Here is a 21,112-nt window from a genome sequence, read left to right on the forward strand (position 1 = left end):
GCAAATAGCAGTCTGTAGATTATGCTACATGGACTGCTGAAATTCTGATTGGAAATTTGTTCTTACAAGCCAGTTACCCATCAGCTCCTCTTTTTTTTGAAGTTTATAAATTGAATTATTGTGTGCTTCTAGTAATCAGCATTCAAGCCTGATTGTTATTGTACAATTTGAAGTGTATTTAATCAATTAACTTTTCCTGCTTTTGATGTTATATCACTTCATTCTCATCTTTGATATCATTTGTGTATGTTATATACCGGTATATATTCAATACCAATTTGTTACTCAAATTATGTGGTGCGGAACCTGTTGCTCTCCAAGAGCTGTTGCACTATAATTCCCATCATCATTGATTATTGACCATTCTGGCTAGGGCTGATAAGAACTGGAGTCCAATGACATCTGGAGAACTATAGATGTCCCATCCTTGCTCTAGGGCAGGGGTGTCCAAACTTTTTTCAAAGAGGGCCAGATTTGATGAAGTGAAGGGCTGTGGGGGCCGACCAAAGTGCTGACCAAAGTTGACCTTTTTTAAACGATTTTACCCCTGGAAATAAACTGCCACAGGGGCCGGATTAAACTGACCGACAGGCTGGATTAGGCCCCCAAAACGGACTTTGGACATGCCTGCTCTAGGGGCTCTCTCCTTCTGTCTCCTTTTTCTATCCTGTTTGAAAGGCAAGTTACAGCTCTGAGAGGAACATTTACCATGTGATTTCAGAAATCCGACAAAAGTTATGGAAAAAATGTGAACAATCCATAATGGAAATACGAAGAGGTTTTTTTGTCAGGAATGAGGGAAGTGGCTCCTAATGCAATCCTAAAGACATTATTATGGAGTAATTGGGACACGATGAGACTTCTGAAAAAAGGTTCATATGATTTGCTGTAAGTTAAAATACACATTTTGAAGACCATGGTGGCTATTCAACTAAGTAATAGGTACATTGTCACCAACAGAAACATATTTCATACATAAATTATTGGAGGACAAATGCACAGATTAATAAGGAAGGGAGAGAACACACTTTCTGAATTTTCTGTAACATACCCGGCAGCTGAAACACTTCTCCTTCCCATTTAAGATGGTTGGCAAGGGAACTTAAAGTGACTCACAGTATGAAGACTCAGGAGAGCAGACAGTTTAAACAGCAATTTTAACACAGTAGGCATTTTTCTTTCACTTGAACAAATAATAATTCTTCAGATCTTACTACTGACTTCTTAACTACAGTTTCAGGCATGCCAATAACAAGTAGTTCAAATTAATTACTTGGCATGTTGCAAATATTTTTATTTATTATTTTTGTTTGTTTAAACAATTTATATATTGCTTAACTGCTATGGCCTTCAAGTGGTGTACAAGAGATAAAATGCAGAAAAGGTAAAAATCGGCTAAAACTATAAAACCAGTCTTCTATTCAAATGGCTGCTGGATTTTAAAAATGGCATGTTTTCATTTAGTCAACGCAGCTGCTTTAATCCAGTGTGCAAGTAAATTTACATCTTGTGACTCTTCTCTATTTTTTCTCCCTGCATCAGGACCATATTCAGGTCTCACTGGGTCTCCAGGTCCTTTCTGGTATAAAGCTGAATTCCAGGAAGTAAAAGTTACTACATTTTACATTTTGATATTAAAAAAATGCTACATGGATATAATTTAGGAAGGGTATCATTGTCTGTCATTACTGAAAATCTCTATCAGTAATAAACAAACAAATCAACACCAATTTTGTAGAAGGAAGCAAGTGAAATAATAGATTATACAGATTCATACGGATTCCTTTTGGGGTATTTATTAATTGGAATGCACTTATGAGGAGTGAAATGCTGCCATCTGGCAACATTGCATAAAAGTTTATCTATCTTATAAGGTTATTTATATAATTTTTGAGCTGCAAACAAACTTACAATTCATATGGCTTCTAATAAAATTGATTTAAATACAAAAAAAGAAGCAGAACCAAACACAGCTTGATCCACAGGGGAGTTAGGCATTTTAAACTAAAAAATTAAGTGAAATTATGGGAAAGGTGATAGCTCAGTTGGTATGGGTAGCACTGAGCTAGATGGACCAATGGCTTGACTTAGTATAAGGCATTTTCCTAGGTTCCTAAAGAAAAAAGGTCTTGCCTAAAGCTAGCCTAAAGTGAGAGGGAGTGAGCTGCACAACCTGTCAATACAACAGAAGGCCCTGTTTCCAAGCCTCTGGGGGTGCAGTTGAGATATTGTGCATAGAGAGTGGCAGATTTCCTGATCCATAACCATTGAGGCCTTACAGTTAAGAACCAGCACTTTAAATGAGTCTGGAAATGAACCGGAAGCCAATGCAGATGAAACAAAATCCTAATACAGTAGTATGCTCTGAAAAATGGGCTTCAGATTTCAATGTAGCCATTGCATTTTGCACTGGCTAACATTTTCAGACACTTTTAACAGTAGCCCCATGTGTTCCAGTGATCCAGTCTAGGTGTGACTGAGACATATGTGGTAGTCAGATCTGTTTTATCCAAGAAGGGGAGCAGCTGCCATATTAACTGAAACTGTGCAAAAGCATTGCATTCCTGGCCACAGCTGCTACGTCAGCATTCCAAAGCAAAGCCAGTCCCAGGAATAAACCCAATGTGCGAAAGAGATTATTGACCAACTGGACATAGTATAGGGTTGAACAGCAACCTCCCTTCCCCAGCACTACCTCATGGGATACCCATGTCAGATAGGAGTGAGGATACAATACTGCTTTGAGGATATGGTAGCTTTCAAAGGTCAAAGAAAGGATTATAGGTCCTTCACCTTAAGAAAATTCAGACTGCTTCTTGTCTTTTCTTGACCATAATTTAGTAATATATTTCCAAACAAGTACTTCAAAATGTTCTTTGCCACATTCTTGTCACTCCAAACCTCTATGATTATTGCTACTGCATAACATTTGAAATATATCTTTTCCCCATCTTCAAGTACTTCAGCATTTCACACTTGCCTATAGCGTGTGATTTTATCCTGTCCTTATTCCATATGTTCTGCTTCTAAGTGATGCCTTTATTTCTCACACACTTGACTTTCCAGATCATGTCATGCTACACCCACACTAATCCGTAAGCAACGTAGTCTGCAAAGCTTCTCAATACTGTTTCCTGTGCTACCTTTATTCCCTCAATATCTTTCAATAGTGCAGTTTTCCTTTTGGCTGTTTTTGCGTCAAATAATTATCTGTTATTGCAGGGATGCACGTCCCATGACAAAGGCCACATTTCCTCTGCTTGGGGACTGGGACAATATTTTCTGTCTCTCACACAGGTGTAGTTTGGCCCTAAACTGCGACTATAAATTGCTTTCAAGGAACATCTTCCCCACTAATAAAAATACTAGTGTTGACTTCAGAACAAGGTTTAATAAATGTGGTCAAGAGCTGACTTCCAGACTAGATAAAGGAAAGGTTGCGCATTCTTACAGAAGCTGGCAGAGAAGACAACTGTCAAACGTCTTGGCTGTGGAGTTATTACTGAGCATGTATCTACAACAGGCATGTCCAACAGGTAGATTGCGATTCAGGTTCCAGGTAGATCACGGATCTCCGGGGGCTGCTCCTGATCGATCTCCCTGAAAAGCTCAACAACTCTGGAGCACCCTCCCCAAAAGATCAACAACTCTGACCACCCCTTCCCAAAAAAACTCTTGGCAATGACAATGAGTAGATCACTGCCAGTTTTTTTAATAGTGGGAGTAGATCGCTGTCTCTTGAGAGTTGGACGTGCCTGATCTACAAATCCATGTTAATGGAACTGTACAAGGCTCAAAAAATATATTCTGCAGCAGGGTTCCAACGGCTCAGTAGCAGAGCATCTGCATGAAAAAAGGTCCCTAATTCAATCCTAGGCATCTTCAAGTAGGGTGGGGAATGTTCCCTGTCTGAAATAATAGAAGGCAGATACCAGACAGTACAGTGGTACCTCAGGTTAAGTACTTAATTCGTTCCGGAGGTCCGTTCTTAACCTGAAACTGTTCTTAACCTGAAGCACCACTTTAGCTAATGGGGCCTCCTGCTGCTGCCACGCCGCCAGAACACAATTTCTGTTCTTATCCTGAAACAAAGTTCTTAACCTGAAGCACTATTACTGGGTTAGCGGAGTCTGTAACCTGAAGTGTATGTAACCCGAAGCATATGTAACCCGAGGTACCACTGTATTGACAATACTGAGTTAGATGGATCAATGGCCTGACTCAGTATAAAGCAGCTTCCTATGTCCTTAAATAATTGAACCTATAGAAACTATGGAATTAATCAAAATTACTCTCAAATAGCATAAATAATCATACAGTTTACTATATTGCATATTTTTTCTAGGTTCTGCAACTCATGCATGGTGATAAAAAAGTAAATGAAGCTGTGGTGTCCCAACTACTTGAAATCCTATTCCGCAAACCATGTGGGTTCAGATGTTTCAGCAGATATTGCCGACCACTTTCAGTTATATCTATGAAGCCATAAGAGCTAGAATGTTGCTTTTTTAAAAAAGTAAGAAGTCCAGGATTCTTGGGCAGCTGAATTCTGTCCCTGCTGCCACATTCTGATTCCCCTCTACACATCTCCACATACATCATACACAGAGCCCTAATTTAAAACCACTTTAAAAAGACAGGCGCCACAATTTGTTAGGTCTCAACTACCACAGGCCTTGATTCTCTCATCAGCCCTACATCCCAATGTTCCTCAGACATCAACTGTGATCCCGTAACAACTCATACAGCTTTTCCTCATATACTTGACTCTCTATGCAAATAAACTCAGAATAGATACACATCTTGATATAGATATCCTCTGGCAATTGCCTCTTCTTTTTTGTTTTATTTGTCTCAAGAGGGAAGATGCAATTTCCCCCAAGTATTTAAGTGACTCAGGGTTGTTATCTAGGGCTTATTCCGACTCTCAGGGGTTAACACAAGAAGTACTGTTGATACAATTCCCAGTTGGCTGCTGAGGATGTTTATCAGCCTCTGTAACAATTCAAACCAGAGTGAATTTATCCAGAGCACTGTTCCATCAAATTCTAAACAGTCTTTAATAGCTTTGCCAAATAAACTATCCTTGACAGCCAAAAGTATATCTAATGCCTGGCTGGTTGCACATTTATGCTGCCCATCCAATGCACATGAGAGAAATTGTTTTATATTCAGCATCTGATGCCGTTTGCAAAACTTGACTCAAGAAATATTCCAGTCCGGTTACAGAACACTGCATAAAGTATTATGGGCAACAAATCAAGCTTCCCCAGTGGAAGCTGTTCCTTCTGCAGCAGAACTTTGCTCTTAAAGTGTTCCAGAGAAGAAACCATTTTACACCCAAAAAACAAAATCTGACTCAGACCTGCAAGTCCCACTTCAATCTTTAATTATAGAAAATCAGAAGTGCATAACGTTCACACTTCCACAGCCTATACTTTGATTTATGTATTCATTGCCTTTAACTGTGAGAACTGAACCATGGGTGTGGGGAACAAAGTTTCTTGCAGAATAACATAATGGAACATAAAGATATGAATACTGATACTTAACTGACACCAATCCCTTTTTAATTATGAAAATACCTGGGCAAGTTCATACCTTTGCTTAGGATACAGTTGGAATGGTTAATTAAGATGTTATTGGGAATGTTTTATTTATTCAAAGAACCCTTCTACACAAGGTGGTACAATTATCAACTGGATCACTTGAGGCTGCAGGTGGGGCAATTTTTAAAATATTTACCCATATAAAAAACTCCTTGTAGGGCAACACCTACTCATCAGGGGAAAGTCATGTATCCTCTCTGCCTGATGCACTAGTTTCCTACATAAAGGAAGCTTTTTACGTGTTCATTTAAAAATATGAAGTCCTACCAGCAGAGTCTGAAGCAATGCAGCCCAAAATTCTACCACTTGATGTGGATATGTAGGGCAGCTTTCTGTGCATTCAAAATTTGTTGGTGTAGGAATGCCTTGAAATATTAGGGGAAGATGAAAAATTTTGTGTCATGTTTCCAGGAGGCTATTACAGAGGGAGGGATGGGACAGCAGTGCTTTCCCACTGACTCTGCTGGAAACAGACCAAACCAAACACCACTCAATTCCACCAGGGTCACCTCCTGCCCACTACTCATCTAGCAGCAGCCATCCCACCAGTTCAGCTAAAAGACCAGTAACCTTTGCCTCTTTCTCTCCTTGAACTCTTATCATTCCTGCTGGTCACTATAAGAACATTGCCACTAAGCAGTGGCGTAGCGTGGGGGGTGCAGGGGGGCCCGGCCGCACCGGGCACAACATCTGGGGGTTAGGGGGCGCAAATCCATGGGTTAGGGGGCGCAAATCCACGGGTTAGGGGGCGCAAATTACTTGCCTTGCCCCAGGTGCTGACAACCCACGCTACGCCACTGCCACTAAGAGCCTGTCCACACTTCCACTTGTTCCATGCCTAGAAAGAATGGGTCTAAGAGGTTTTCCACTTGTTCTAGACATAGATCAGAGTGGTCAATCTGCAGAAAAACTGATTGGGGTTTCTTCCAATTCAGTGGTAAACAGCAGGTTAATCTGGGGGAAAGTTGAGGAAAAAGCAAAAGTGTGGATGGGCCTCAGTAAATAGTGCCTGAGTCATTCTCAGCCCCTTTTCCTTTTGTATCATGCCGTTTAGACCGTGAGCTGAAGGCAGGTATTGTCTGATTCCTCTTCTGGAAGCCTTTTTTCAACTTGAAGGATGGGGTGAAAATATTGTAAATATAAATAAGCAAACAGTGGGAGTAATCCATGCTATGGCTCATCCCTTGACCACTTGCCAGACGAGTGATGCACGAGCCCAAGTGTAGGCTTTTCTCATGTGTCCTGACTCCTGGAGCTTCTAATGTTGCTTCAGAGCTGTGGGAAGAAAGGAATGTTGTCTACATGTCAGCAGGGCTGTCTCTGCTTCAGGAAGACCAGGAGAGAGCTCATATATTACTCTCTAAGCTATAAACTTGCTCAGTGTTCAAACTGATCACTACACAGAACATGTTAAAGTTAGGACAAAACAACAAAAAATGTCATTGACCTGCACAAATGTATCTTGACTCTCAGTATCTACAACAAAGTATTTGACTGGAGTTTTATTATAAAAGGCTGATGGTAGAACACCCTCACCCACTGCACATCCTGAAATAGCTGTGTAGCAAATTTCCAAAGGCTGAAAAGCTGCTGGACCAAGTTTTTGTACATGTTTTTAAAACAAATACTTTTTCCGTAACAGTTTGATTTCCAGACTCTGCTGATTCAATCAGGCCTCCAGCCTGGACTGGCACCATTAAAGAAAAGATCAATCAATACTTTGCTCAGTACAATAGCAACTGCGGTAGAGAATTTACTTTTTCCAGAACATCCAGACCTACTCTATAGAGTTAAAGAACATCTAAACTAGGCTTGGCTGCACAGCTTGTGACCAATAAAGCCAACCAGCTGTGTATTGTTGCTCCCCTCCTGCCTTCTAGTTTAGTCCTCTACCTGGGACTGAAAAATAAGAGTATTGGCAAACAACTAGCATGCTGACCCTGGCTTGTGTTATGACATTTAACTTATGCCATGTGATAGTGTCTGCATTTGGGGTTTTAAATCACGCTTGAAAGAGAGAGCATACTATCCGCACTTATTTTAACTAAATTTTGCATTATGGTTCCTAGCACGAAGAAGTAGGTTTTCTTATGTTTGGATACAATTGGAAAACTTTCTGAATCATGATGATGTACTGTACCTTTAAAAACTGCAATGACTATAACAATTGATCTTCTGGTTTCTTAGAATTCCTGAGCAATGCCAAGTAGAAAGTTGCTAGTATGAAATAAAAGCAATGTCACAAAAATTGTGTGTACTTTCTTTGTGCCCTGTCTTAGTTAATTTCCCCATTAAAGCACTAAACATAGCAGTTGAAACCAGTGTAACAGCAGGTCTCCTCCCAGTGATTGCTAATGGATGACTATTGTTAACGTGAATGCTTTAAATAAGAATGTTAACAAAGTCTTTGGTTTTCCCTACATACATAGAGAGCTAAGCTACATGTGAATGCAGTTCCATCAACTGTCATGCTATGGTATCTGCTTCACTCAAAACTGCTTAATGTGGGAGCAAGTCCACCACATGTGGAAGCAGGATAAGTTTACTGCAGGTAGGTAAGTACAGTGGTACCTCAGGTTATAAACACCTCAGGTTACAAACACTTTAGACTCTGCTAAGATGGAAGAAGTACCTCGGGTTAAGAACTTTACCTCAGAATGAGACTATAAATCGTGTGGCAGCGGTGGCACAGCGGCAGTGGGAGGCCCCATTAGCTAAAGTGGTACCTCAGGTTAAGAATGGTTTCAAGTTAATAACGGACCTCCAGAACGAATTAAGTTCATCACTAGAGGTACCACTGTATTAATGTTTTAATGCTCTGACTTAGTATAATTGGATATATATATGCCATCTATGGTTTACTCCTATATGTGAATTGAATTAAATAGGACTTTCCCAGCCGCTTTTACCTATTTCTTCCTTTAGGTCCTGATTTCACATAATTTATTGACTATTCTTTGGCCAACAGCAGTCCCAGGGTTTGGCTGCCTATATTGGGACCAAGCCCCTCCCACCTGATCTAGCCGGATTGGCCAGGATTCAAAAATAAGCCAGTGGTGAGAAAGCCCATCAATCTTCAGTTGCCGGCCTAGGAATTCCCCACAATTGGCCACCTAGCGCCCCCTGGCATTGCTCCTGGGGGGGGGGGGAGCCCACGATGGACTGCAACAGCTGCCTACCCTGTGACCAGGTAAGCTGCCATAGTATAATTGTGACAATAAGCCTTTATTCAATGAGAAGCCAGCAGGCAGGTTATTCACCTGGGCAAGAGAGTCTGAGCTATGGTATGCCCTGAGATCTACAGATTCAGGGCAGTATACACATTTTATAAATAATACTATAAGAGACATGTTCTTTGTAACAACTCAGTTGTTTATAATTGTTAGCTGAAAACACAGTTATCTCTAGTAGTGTAAGAGACACTGAGCCATGTAATGTGAAGCATCACAATCTGGCAAAGCTTATCAAATACAGGAGATAGAGAATAATCCTGAAGCAACAACTAAAAAATGTGTAAGATAACTGTTAAGAAAATATTATCTCGGAGGGATGGTGATCTACCAGAATACGAATTTGTCAAATCACTATTCAGGTCCCTCATGTAACAGGAACACATATATGCAAAATAAGTAAAACAAGTAAATAAAATGGGGAGGTTTTGTTCCGCAGCGGAGGAAGCCGATTGGGTGCCTGGGGTGGGTCCAGCTGCCCATGGGGGCGGGGCCAGTCGTCCACGGGCGCACCGAGGAGTCTGCCTGCCTCCTTCCACTCAGCTGCCCTACAGCTGAGGGGGAGGCGACAAGCGGACTGTTTGGGGCACAGTGGAGCCTGCGGGCGCTCATGCCACCACGTCACTCCCAGGAGAAATGTGTGACTTGGGTGCGCTGCAGGCCCCACAGTGAGTGCCGCCCACCATTTTGTCACCCCCTCAGTGGGACACCCGAGGCAGCCCACACCTACCACACACCCCTGGTTTCATTCTACAACTTTGTTGCAAAGCCTGCTAAAGATGGCATGTGTGCATGCTGCATGAGAGTAAGAGAGCGAGCAAGAATGAGAACAAGCTCATTTTGAGCATTTTTTACAGCAGACAAATAAAGATGGGAGCTATTAAACTTTGCAGTGTCATGTGGGTCTCCTCCACCCAAAATGAACTCTGACTGGAGAGGATATGTTAGATGGATTTATAGCACACACTTTATGACTTCATTTTATGGAACTCTCGTCTCCTTTCCCAACATTATTTAACATGAGCTTCTGCTGCAGCATCTAACCTCTAACTGACAGAAAGGATAAGGTTAATGGCAAGGCTGTACTGGGAATTATATAATGGCTGCTTCTTCAAAGAGCAATATATCCTGACATTTCTTTCCCACAGAAAATATTTTTCACTTCCCTCCCTTGGCCTATTTTGGACTTGCCTTTAGGAATTTAAGTTTGGTAATACGTTTTGGTCTTTTACTCTGCTGTATTGTCTTTTGTTAATGTACCACAGAAATGAAACAAAACTTATTATGGTGCTTTACACTATTAAGGTCTGAAGTACATGTCAACAATAAAAGGAGTACTTTCTGCAACAATCTGTTATTTTACCCAAATGCAATAAGGTTCTCTGGATTTATACCTTGATATAAAACAGTCGCAGTGCCCCTTTAAAAACCAGAACACGCTGTACAGAAATAGTAAACATTAGTAATACAATTCATAAAGTAACAGAACCTTTGCTTTTTTATTAATTTGCACAAAAATAATTAGAAATATTGAGACTTTGGATTTTTTGTATGATATAGTAGTAGTATATTACAGAGGGGGTTACTGTTTTGTTGTTTCTGTTTTGGCTATTTATTAGTGCTTTTATCTTGTGTTTTTTCCTTGTGGACTGACCTGAGATCTTTTGATGAATGGCAGTTTATAAATCTAATAAATAATAATAATGATATATGCAGTACATATTTTTTGTTTTAAATACTAAAATCAGATAATATCATAATCTAGAAGAATGGAAAAAGTGTCTGCTAAGCTGTGTTGCCAGGTCACCTCCATGGGACATCGCTGCTGCTGCATCGTGAGTGTTGGAGAAGGCCTCTCCCTCCTCAGGCCAATTCCATCCGGCCTAGGGGGCGGGGCCCAGGCTCACCCCCGTAATAGCTTTAAGGACACTGGTGCTGCTGCAGCATATGTTAAACATGTTTATATATATTTTAAGGTGTTTTAAATGTGTTTTTATTGTTTACTTTGTTGTGCCACCGTGAATGGTGGTTTTTATCTATGTATTGTTGTTTTGTTCCGTTTTGTTTTGTTTTGGGGTCGGACACTGAGTGGGGTGGGGATTGGTTATGTTTGGGCATAATTGTTTTTGGTTGTTTTGTTTTCTATTTTATAAATGGAGGTTAGTATGAGGCTTGGGATTGCTACCGTGGAGGGGCGAGGGAGGTATGGCGGTGGGGGCAGATGTTATAGGTGAAGGGGATTGAGATACGGATATGCTCGTACCCCTTCCAATCTGCGCCCCATCCCGAGGGACGAGGGTAGGGTGAGCAAGGATTACTCACCTCCTTCACTGGTGTTGTGCAATGCCAGGTCTATAGGCAACAAAACTGCTACCCTGCGAGATTTCTTTACCTCGCAGGGGGTCGACCTGGCTTGTGTGACAGAGACCTGGGTGCGCGAAGGGGTAACTGTTACCTTACGAGAGATGGCGCCCCCGGGTTTCTCCGTCCTCCACCAGTCACGGACTGTGGGCCGGGGGGGAGGGGTGGCAGTATTAATCCGGGAAGATTGTTCTTTCAGGGCTCTACCATCGCCATCGATCCCCGGCATTGAATGTGTTGGCCTAGTGTGGGGCTCCGAGGAGAGCTTGGCTGTCTGGCTGGTGTACCAGCCACCTAGCGCACCAGCAGCCACCCTGTCAGGCCTGCTGGAGGCGGTGGCCGGCTGGGCCTTGGAGTTCCCTAACCTATTGGTATTGGGAGACTTCAACTTCTACGCTGATGCCACTCCCTCCTCACAGGCTCTGGACCTGGTGTCTTCCGTGGCGACACTAGGGCTCTCCCAGTTTGTTTCGGGCCCCACACATCAAGCAGGCCACACACTGGATTTGATCTTTGGCGCCGGTATAGATGTGATCATGTCTCCTTCGATGAAGGTGCCATGGTCTGATCACTACGCTCTGAAAGCCAGGATTGACTTTCCACCCCCACCCTGCTTAGGTGGTGAGCCGATTTGGGCTCGCCCGCAGAGGCTGATGGACCCTGATAGATTCCGTCAAGCCTTGCGGGACCTTGCTCCCCCTGGCGACTCATTGACTGAGCTTGTTGAGGGCTGGAATACTCAGCTCCTGGCAGCCATCGATGAGATCGCACCTAAGCGCCCTCTGCGACCCCGCAGAAACCGGGCTCCCTGGTTTACCGAGGAGCTTCGGAAAATGAAGCGGGACCTCAGACGGCTAGAGCGAGTATGGCGGGGTGCCCGTGACGGAGCCTCAAGAACATATTATAGGGTTTTTATGAAAACCTATGAGATGGCAGTGAAGGCCGCTAAGAAGTCTGACTTCTCGGCCTCCATTGCATCCGCTAGCTCTCGCCCGGCGCAATTATTTAGTATAATTCGGTCTTTAACGTCCCTTGAAGGACAGCCAAATTTAAATAACAATCTGACACACAGCTGTGAGGCATTTGCGAGCTTCTTTGCGGAGAAGGTCCTGTTGCTCCGCCATGACCTCCCTGCCAATTTGGATACAATAAAGGAACTGGAGGCCCCTCGACTGTCCTCGGGTCCAGTATTGGACCACTTTGACCGGATATCTCCAGCCGATGTGGACAGATTCCTCCAAGCTGGAAAGCCCACCACCTGTCCTCTTGACCCGTGCCCGTCATGGCTGATTAGAGCGTGTGCAGATGAGGTGCGGGCCCCCCTGGGGGATATCATCAATTTGTCCCTTGGCACCGGGATATTCCCAGGGGAACTGAAGGAGGCGGTGGTGCGTCCACTCTTAAAGAAAACATCATTAGATCCCTTAGATCTATCGAATTACCGCCCGGTCTCGAATCTCCCATTCCTGGGTAAGGTGATTGAGAGAGCGGTTGCTGAACAGCTTGGTAGGTTTCTGGATGAAACATCTGCTTTGGATCCATTCCAGTCCGGCTTCCGTGCTGGTCATGGGACCGAGACGGCTCTGGTCGCCCTAACAGATGATCTCGTAGACAGCTGGATCGAGGCGGGTCGGGGCTGCTGATTCTTCTAGATCTGTCAGCAGCCATTGACATGGTCGATCACGAACTCCTGGACCACCGCCTTGCCGACGTGGGGATCCAGGGCACAGTCCTTCAATGGCTGCGCTCGTTTCTCTCTGATCGGGGACAGAGGGTGGCGCTTGGGGGGGAATTGTCATCGCGTCACTCCTTGGTGTGTGGAGTGCCTCAGGGTGCGATTCTCTCCCCGATGCTTTTTAACATCTTTATGCGCCCCCTCGCCCAGCTTGTCCGGAGTTTTGGGCTGGGTTGCCATCAGTATGCTGATGACACCCAACTCTATCTGTTGATGGATGGCCATCCTAACTCGGCCCCAGACACACTGACCAGATGTCTGGAAGCTGTGGCTGGATGGTTACGTGGGAGCCGGTTGAAGTTAAATCCTTCGAAGACAGAGGTCCTCTGGCTGGGGCGGGACGATATGGGATCGAGGGGGCAACTCCCATCTCTTGTGGGGGTGCAATTAGTGCCAGCACCGCCCGTTAAGAGTTTGGGTGTAATCTTCGATACCTCCCTCTCTATGGAGGCGCAGATTACAGCTATAACAAAGGCGGCATTTTTCCACCTCCGCCAAGCCAAGCAGTTGGCCCCTTATCTCTCTCGCCCTGACCTAGCCACTGTGATCCATGCGACGGTCACCTCCAGACTGGATTATTGTAACTCGCTCTACGTGGGGCTGCCCTTGAGACTGACCCAGAAACTCCAGCGGGTGCAGAATGCCGCGGCGAGACTCCTTATGGGGTCTTCGCTGCGAGATCACATTCATCCGGTACTATACCAGCTGCACTGGCTCCCGGTGGAGTACAGGATCAGGTTTAAGGTGCTGGTTTTAACCTTTAAAGCCCTATACGGCCTAGGACCCTCGTACCTACAGGACCGCCTCTCCTGGTATGCCCCACAGAGAAACCTACGGTCTGCAAATAATAACACCCTCAAGGTCCCAGGCCTCAGAGAGGTTAGGCTGGCCTCAACTAGAGCCAGGGCCTTCTCGGCTGCGGCTCCAACCTGGTGGAACGCTCTGTCACAAGAGACTAGGGCCCTGCGGGACCTGATATCTTTCCGCAGGGCCTGCAAGACAGAGTTGTTCCGCCAGGCCTTTGGTCAGGGCGCAGCCTGACTCCCTCCTCTGGCAACCTGCACAGAATTTTGTTTAACCAGTTGCCATCAACTTGATTTTAACTAATTTTTATAATGAAATATTTTTAGAATGTGTTGTTATTTGATTGTTTATTTGATTGTTGTTAGCCGCCCTGAGCCCGGTTCAGCTGGGGAGGGTGGGATATAAATAAAATTTATTATTATTATTATTATTATTATTATTATTATTATTATTATTATTTTGTCTCCATGTTTCCATTTTCTGTATCTATCTTTCCTGTAACTACCTAGCTGCGAGATCTAGTAGTGACTAAGGCACTAAGCAAAGGGTGTGATTGTAAGACAGTTATATTGAAATATTTAGTAATCCTTTTATTTGCTGCCACACACTTGCCATTGTACAGAAATGGAAAGCGCCATAGGGCACCTGTAGCAGCACAACCAGAAGTCTTCATCTGCCTCACCTGCAATAAAACACATCTCTCCCATGGTGGTCTCTACAGCCACAGCAGGCGCTGTAACTTCCATTGCCTCCTGAGACAGATGGGTGCCAACAACAACTCGAACCTTATGCTTTGGTATGAGTGCTTGAAATATTGCTGTTCTGGAAAACGTTACCCTCTGTGTTTGACTGTTGCAAGGCACAGCTACACCAGATACTTTTTATGCTGTCTAGGGCAATTTGGTTTTGTGCAAGAACTAATACCACTTACAACAGCAACCTATACCATCTTCCAGTGTGATCTGAGTTAACTTTTAGTTTGTCCCAGGATACAATATGCGATGTATACCATCCTTTGTCTCTATGATTCCCCCTCCTTTTATTTGTGTAATGCTGTTAAAAAAGAATACTATTTCTTTGGGTTAGGACATACTAAGATACACTAAAAATATTTGGAACATACAATCCAGTTAGGCAACTCTGTGCAAATTGCTTTCTTTTCCTTAGTGAGTTGAACTATGATGCTTCAGCAAAATATACGGCTGGTTCACACAAGCAACATCAAATGACAAACTGCACGTAGGAACTATCATAAATTTAACACTTTAGATAAAGTTTTCATATCACCAAACAACACTTCGAGCACAACACTTTTCTTGAGGCTAACCCACACATTTAGCTGCCATTCCTCAATGACTAATCATATGATGTACACACATGTGTGAAACAACCCATTATTTATAACCACCTTTATGCCTAAACACTTTGTAAACACATCCGTCCATAATGCTAGCAAAAATCATTGTGTCATGATGTGGCAACTGATAACATCATATATATATAATTCCATAGGCCTAGCTGTTGGTATGTCTTATTCTAAGCACAGAGAAAACATAACAAATAGGCAATGAAAAAACCTTGATAGCCTTCTGCTCAGCTCCCCACACATGACCATACAGAATGCTGATCCAAGCCATGCAGTCTGTCAGGCAGAATGAATTAAATGATTCACCACACACACACACACACACTCCATTTGCTGATAAACTACTTGGTACATTGTGCCTCAATCAAGTCAGACAAGATGGCTTCTTCCAATGACTGCCAGGATTCAGGAAGAAGGTTCAAAGCAGTCTATCAAAAAAGTGGCCAAAGCATTTTCTCTTAACCCACAGTGTACATTTTCAGAGCCAGCCCTATTAGGGAGAAATGAGACACCTGCCACAGGCAGCCAATGTAGCAGTCCCCAAATAGTTCCTCCTGATCCCTCTTGGCTATTCCACCTGCTGGGGGATAATGCTGGGTCTCTCATACGGACTGCCTTAATCCTTCAGAGCAAGGCAGGGGCTCCAAAGGTTTCCAATGCCAAAGGACTGAGAAATAATCGTGTCTTAATAATGGTGTTGTGTTCAACGTTGTGTGAGCAGAAGGTAGGCCATGCAGTGGACCACTGTTTTCCCTTCATGCTTCTGCTCCCCCCTATGCAGCTGAAATTTATTCAAGATGGCCATGATGACCTATAAACATTGTGATTTATTGGGTTGCAGTGGGGAGGAGGTGGTCTGAAATCAGATAGAGGAATAATTTTTAAAAAAGTGAGTCTACAGTCCTAAATTTACTTGGATTTAAATGTTATTGTAATCATTGTTACTTATAAGTCAACATGTTTAGTTGCAGGGAGTTAAAAAGTTAAATAAACTTCGCTTTAGACATATGGGTCAATATGAGAGGCACAACTTCCCTTCTGAATGTACTTTGTCTCTTCATCTCTCTCCCATCCAACCCAGTATTTTCTCCCCTGATACTTCCGCTGCCCAGGCTCTTGCACATGGTACAACAAATCTTAGGATCAACGTATTGTAGCATTACTCCTTTACTTCTAAATAGAATAAGAATGTGAGCATCCCTGGAACTTTAAAGCCCCAAATATTAGCTGCTGAAGAAAACATAAATCAGATCTGATATAATTTGGGTTTACATGGGAATATGTGGAACAATTGCCATATCTAATGCCATTATATATTCCCCTCCAAAAATCAGCTAATGCTGTCATGCTCATAATATTCTGGTGAACAATAATGATTTATTTGTAGAAATTATGGCATAGAAGCTTGAAATGTTGAAGAGTATTCTTCACATTCTGGATTTTTATCTTTTAGCTCTAGCTTTTATATATATTTCTATAAAAGTGCTCAAAGCTACAAAAAAGGCATTATTACATATGAAGAAATATGGGCTTTGTGAAGTCCTTTGAGATCACTAGATAAAAACTCCTTGTAAATTTAACCTTTTATGATGGTTTAGAGACACACTTATACGGTACTTTTTGTACTCTCACAAAGGTATTTCAAAGTTTACTCTTGAAGTAACTAGAAGGAAATCACATTTTAAAAAGAATTAAACAGATTTCTTTTAAAATCTCGAGCTTTCAGTCTTTTGATCTGCTGAGTATTAATGTTACTGAGATTAAATATCTACATTCCTTTCAGAATGCATGTAACCTCAATAGACATTGAACTGATAAACCACAACTGAGAAAAGGGAAGCATATAACTAAGGGAAACAATGAATGTGACTGAGAGGTTAATGCTTATTATTGTACCACTGCTCTCTCATGACTCTACCCTTTTCCTAATACAAACATAAATGTCATATTTTAGAAGCAGACATAAGGAAGGCAATGTAGTAAAGAAATCTTGCTATGTGCTGAATATACCTATTTAGAGTGAAATGAGATACAAACTCTTCAACCTTCTGTCGTAAAAAAGGAATGAACAGAAGGTAGAAGCATTTGGTATTAGTAAAGATAAAGTAGCAACATGATTTGCAAAAAGTTTATCTACGAGTCTGTTTACAAAATGAACAGTACTATTAATTCCGATCCAGCCTCATATTTTGCCATTATCTTTCTGCCCTTCCAACCACCCATATAATCCAATATATTAAACACTAGGAATTCTTTTGTCATTTCCTCTTTTTGTTATATGACTCTGGTTTTTGTCTCATAGGCCCCAGTGCTTCAGAGTGAGGCTTCATAAATGATTTTAGGCACTCATCTTTCTTTCTTTCTTTCTTTCTTTCTTTCTTTCTTTCTTTCTTTCTTTCTTTCTTTGTAAAGCTACCTCTGTGCCCTTTCTGCTTCACTATAGTCACTTTGTTTTGCTGCTTACTCATTTTTCCCCACCAATATTTTCAAATGGTATTTCATGCCAACTGATCTGTATTAAATGCACATTATGAATTATTGTACATGTCTTCATTATGTTTTTCTTCTTCAAAAATTAGTTAAGTTCTACCAATTATAGAGCAAGGCTAGTGTGATCTTGTGGATATTTGCAAATGCGTAACGATGAGTACTTTATAAAAATAAAATATAAAAAACACAAAATACTTAGGAAAAGTAAGAGCAAAACCAAACCAATAATACCCCCTCCCACAACACTTTTTTAAAGAGAGTATCAGATGTTAGTCAGCCAAAGGCCAGGTTGAAAAGTAATGTTTTCTCCTGGCATCTAAAGGTGCCAGCTGAACCTCCCCGGGGAGAGCATTCACAAAGGGGGAGCCACTGCAGAAATGCCTATTGTCGTGTTGCCGCCCTCTGGACCTCTTGTGGAGGAGGCATGCGAAGAAGGGTCTCAGATGATGAGCTCAGGGTCTGTGTAGGTTCATATGGAGAGAGGTAGTCCTTGAGGTATTGCCATCCTGAGCCGTTTTTAAGGCTTTTGGGTCAAAAGCAGCACTTTGAATTGGACTTAGAAACTATTTGGCTACCAGTGCAGTCAGGCCAGTATCAGTGACAGGACCAGGGCAGAACCATCTTACCATGGTGAGCAATATGGCTGCCGAATGCTGCACCAGCACAAATTTCAGGATCGTCTTCACAGGCAGCCCTGCTTATAACACGTTACAGTAATGTAACCTAGAGGTTACCAGAGTATAGACAACAGTTGTTAGGCTGTGCCTGTCCAGCTGGGGCACCAGCTGAAGCTGATGGAAGGCACTCCGTGCCACTGAAGCCACTTGAGTCTCAAGCAACAGCAAAGAATCCAGAAGTACCTGCAAACTGCTCAGTTAGCACACAGTGCCATCTAGCCTTATAATGTTTCTCCTGAGCCCCACAGCAGTTCTCCTCTGTTGGAGCTTTATATGTCCCAAGGCATGTCCTGGTCTTCTTAAACTAACCTGCTGCCTGAACTGTGGGGAAAGACATCATCCTGTTGCCAGTGTTGAAGTAAGATTCAGCTGCCAATTCAGGCAGCTTCTGTATGTGAAGTGGGAGAGCAGCACCATCTTGCCCTTCGCCTCAGACAGCAAAATGTCTTGGGGCCACTCTGTGCCACGCTTTTGACATTTATTTAGATCCAGCAACTGAACTTAAATGGAATACCGTTATAGTCAAGCCACTTCAGTAGTTCCTAATTCAATTTGCTAAATGCAATTAGCCATAAATAATTATAAATCAGCTACTAAACCTGTGATATACTTCTGTAAGCCAAAAACAAAACTCAATGCAGAAATATTTTTAAATGACTGAGCAAAATGAACAGCTGCCATATGGCAAAGCATTTGCATTTCAATTTATCTTTTTGTTCATAATAACACCATTTGAAATACATTTTGCTAAATATGGGGACTGAACTTGTAGAAGAAATCAATTATATTCTTAAGTCTAAATCTTCTCCTTTTCTGGCTATGCTCTAATGTATCACTGTACCTAAGAAATGCACCCTGGGGAAAATACTTCTCCAACTAAAAATCCATGAATAACATTATGCAAAAATTAATTTGTGATAAATGATTCAAAATCTTTACTTAGAATGGTTTTTATTCATATTTCTTGTGAAAATAACACCTCACCCGTAGAAAGGAGTCAAGGGATCCATTCTCCATGTATTCAACCACAATCATTACTGGTCTGCCTGCAAAGACAGCAAAGGAATGTGTTAGGATTATAGGTATATTAAGGGTTTGTTATAGTTCCAGCTGTTAGGAAAAGATTATTTGCATTAGTAAAATATGTTGCTCATTTCCCAGTCCTCCTCTGTAGCAAAAATGTATCTCATTGTTCTATTATTTCTGAGTAGTTTCTTGGTCATGTTGCTGGATTTACCAAAGGCATTATAATATTTTTGGATTTTTATTTAAATGGCTGAAATCAGAATCTATTATTTATAGCCCAGGTTATTCTTGGTGGATACAACCCTGTGAACTCAAAAAAGTGCTGAAGAGAGGGGGTGTTACTAAGCTATGAATACAACCCTTTCCCCTTAGACTAGAATATATAATTAACATTTGATGTTTGTGACAAGAACATCCAAGTCATTCTAGTACTAATTTACTTTCTGTATTTACTTGACAAGCCTTTTACTGTTTGTGTTCAGGAGTAAGCCATCACTCTAAAACTACCTAGAAGAAATAACCCAATTTGCATGCTAATCAGGGTATTCCATCAGATGTTATTTAGATAATGCTAATAATACAAAGGCGTGAATAATATATGCAGAAATACTGTAATGAATCATCTTGCATGCAAGACAGGAAAGAATATAATAAAACAACAAACACATTTTGTGCGAATGCCTGTATTGGTTCCATTTGTAACAAATACCAGATAAAATGATAGAAGGAATAAAGAAACACAGGTACTTGAGAAGAACCTTGTCTACATCTTGCCTGTTATTATTTTTCATTCTTTCTCCTGCCAACATAGCATAATCAGATAGATAGCATAATCAGAACTGCACACAATAGTCATGATGCAACTCTCCTGAAGACTAAGAAAATGGCTTTATAATACTTTCAGCAATTTCTGTCTGTTAAACTTTCTTTGGACAGAAATTCATGGATGAACAAATGGGCACCCAGTTGGAACTAGTGGACATTCATGCAGTGAAACGGACAAAAATAATTTAAGACATTGTGAATATGAAAGGACAGACCAGTTCAAACCACCTATCTGCAGTGCTGGATAGGGCAGAAGTATCCCTCCACTCAGCTTGTCCTCTGCCACCAGGGGAGCTCCACTGTTGGCAAGGAAGCTCTTCTAGCGAGTGCCCTATGTGCCAGCCCAAATAGCAGTAGCCAGCAGACAGGCCCCAAAACAGGGATTTTTGGTGGTGTGTGTGAGAGAGAGGGCAGAGCTGGGCTGGCACAAGCATTGCTGTATTCTGAAGGAGCCTTGTGGCACAGCAAAAGGACATTTTCCCACGTGCCCCCCACCATTTTCTACCCTTGGTGAGGAGGCATATCCGTTTCAGTAACATTGGGTTTTGTCAGTGAAATAGTTGTGAGAACATCTTCAAGTGAACATTCTACTGTCTTTTAATTTAGAAATACAGGATATATGTATTATGCCAGCAAAATGGTGCCTTTACAGCATGCAAAGCACACAGAGAGCCAAATATATTACAGAGCTTCCTAAAGGGTTCATAGGGAAAGATTCTGTTTACATTCCATGGTTACAGGACAGAGGCTGTTATCTAGAAAGGCTGGGTGGCAGGCATTGCTCCCATAGATAACAACAGCTTGCCTAACTGAACTCAATGGGAGCTGTGGACTTACATGGAAGATCAGCTGTCTATAAACATATTATTATTGTGAACCATTATGATATTTTATAATAAATGAGACAAGAAAGTAAACAGGCTACCATCAGGCAAATGGCTGAAGTGGTGTAAACCTGCTCCTGTTCATTGACCTTCACTCTAACCTGG

The 21,112-nt window shown here is 42.1% G+C and overlaps 1 protein-coding gene across 5 annotated transcripts in view; it reads right to left on the reverse strand.

Annotated features, from left to right (window-relative positions):
* The window catches only part of EPHA6 (EPH receptor A6), a 343,972-nt gene that overhangs the window by 35,703 nt on the left and 287,157 nt on the right, over positions 1-21,112 (reverse strand). For all 5 annotated transcript variants that reach the window (XM_083498568.1, XM_083498569.1, XM_083498570.1 and 2 more), the window contains one exon: positions 19,257-19,318. In XM_083498568.1, coding sequence (XP_083354694.1) covers positions 19,257-19,318 — 62 coding nt within the window. The remainder of the gene's footprint in view (positions 1-19,256; positions 19,319-21,112) is intronic.

This window comes from Podarcis liolepis, assembly GCF_965112155.1.
Source record: "Podarcis liolepis genome assembly, chromosome: 4".
NCBI classification, from domain to species: domain Eukaryota; kingdom Metazoa; phylum Chordata; class Lepidosauria; order Squamata; family Lacertidae; genus Podarcis; species Podarcis liolepis.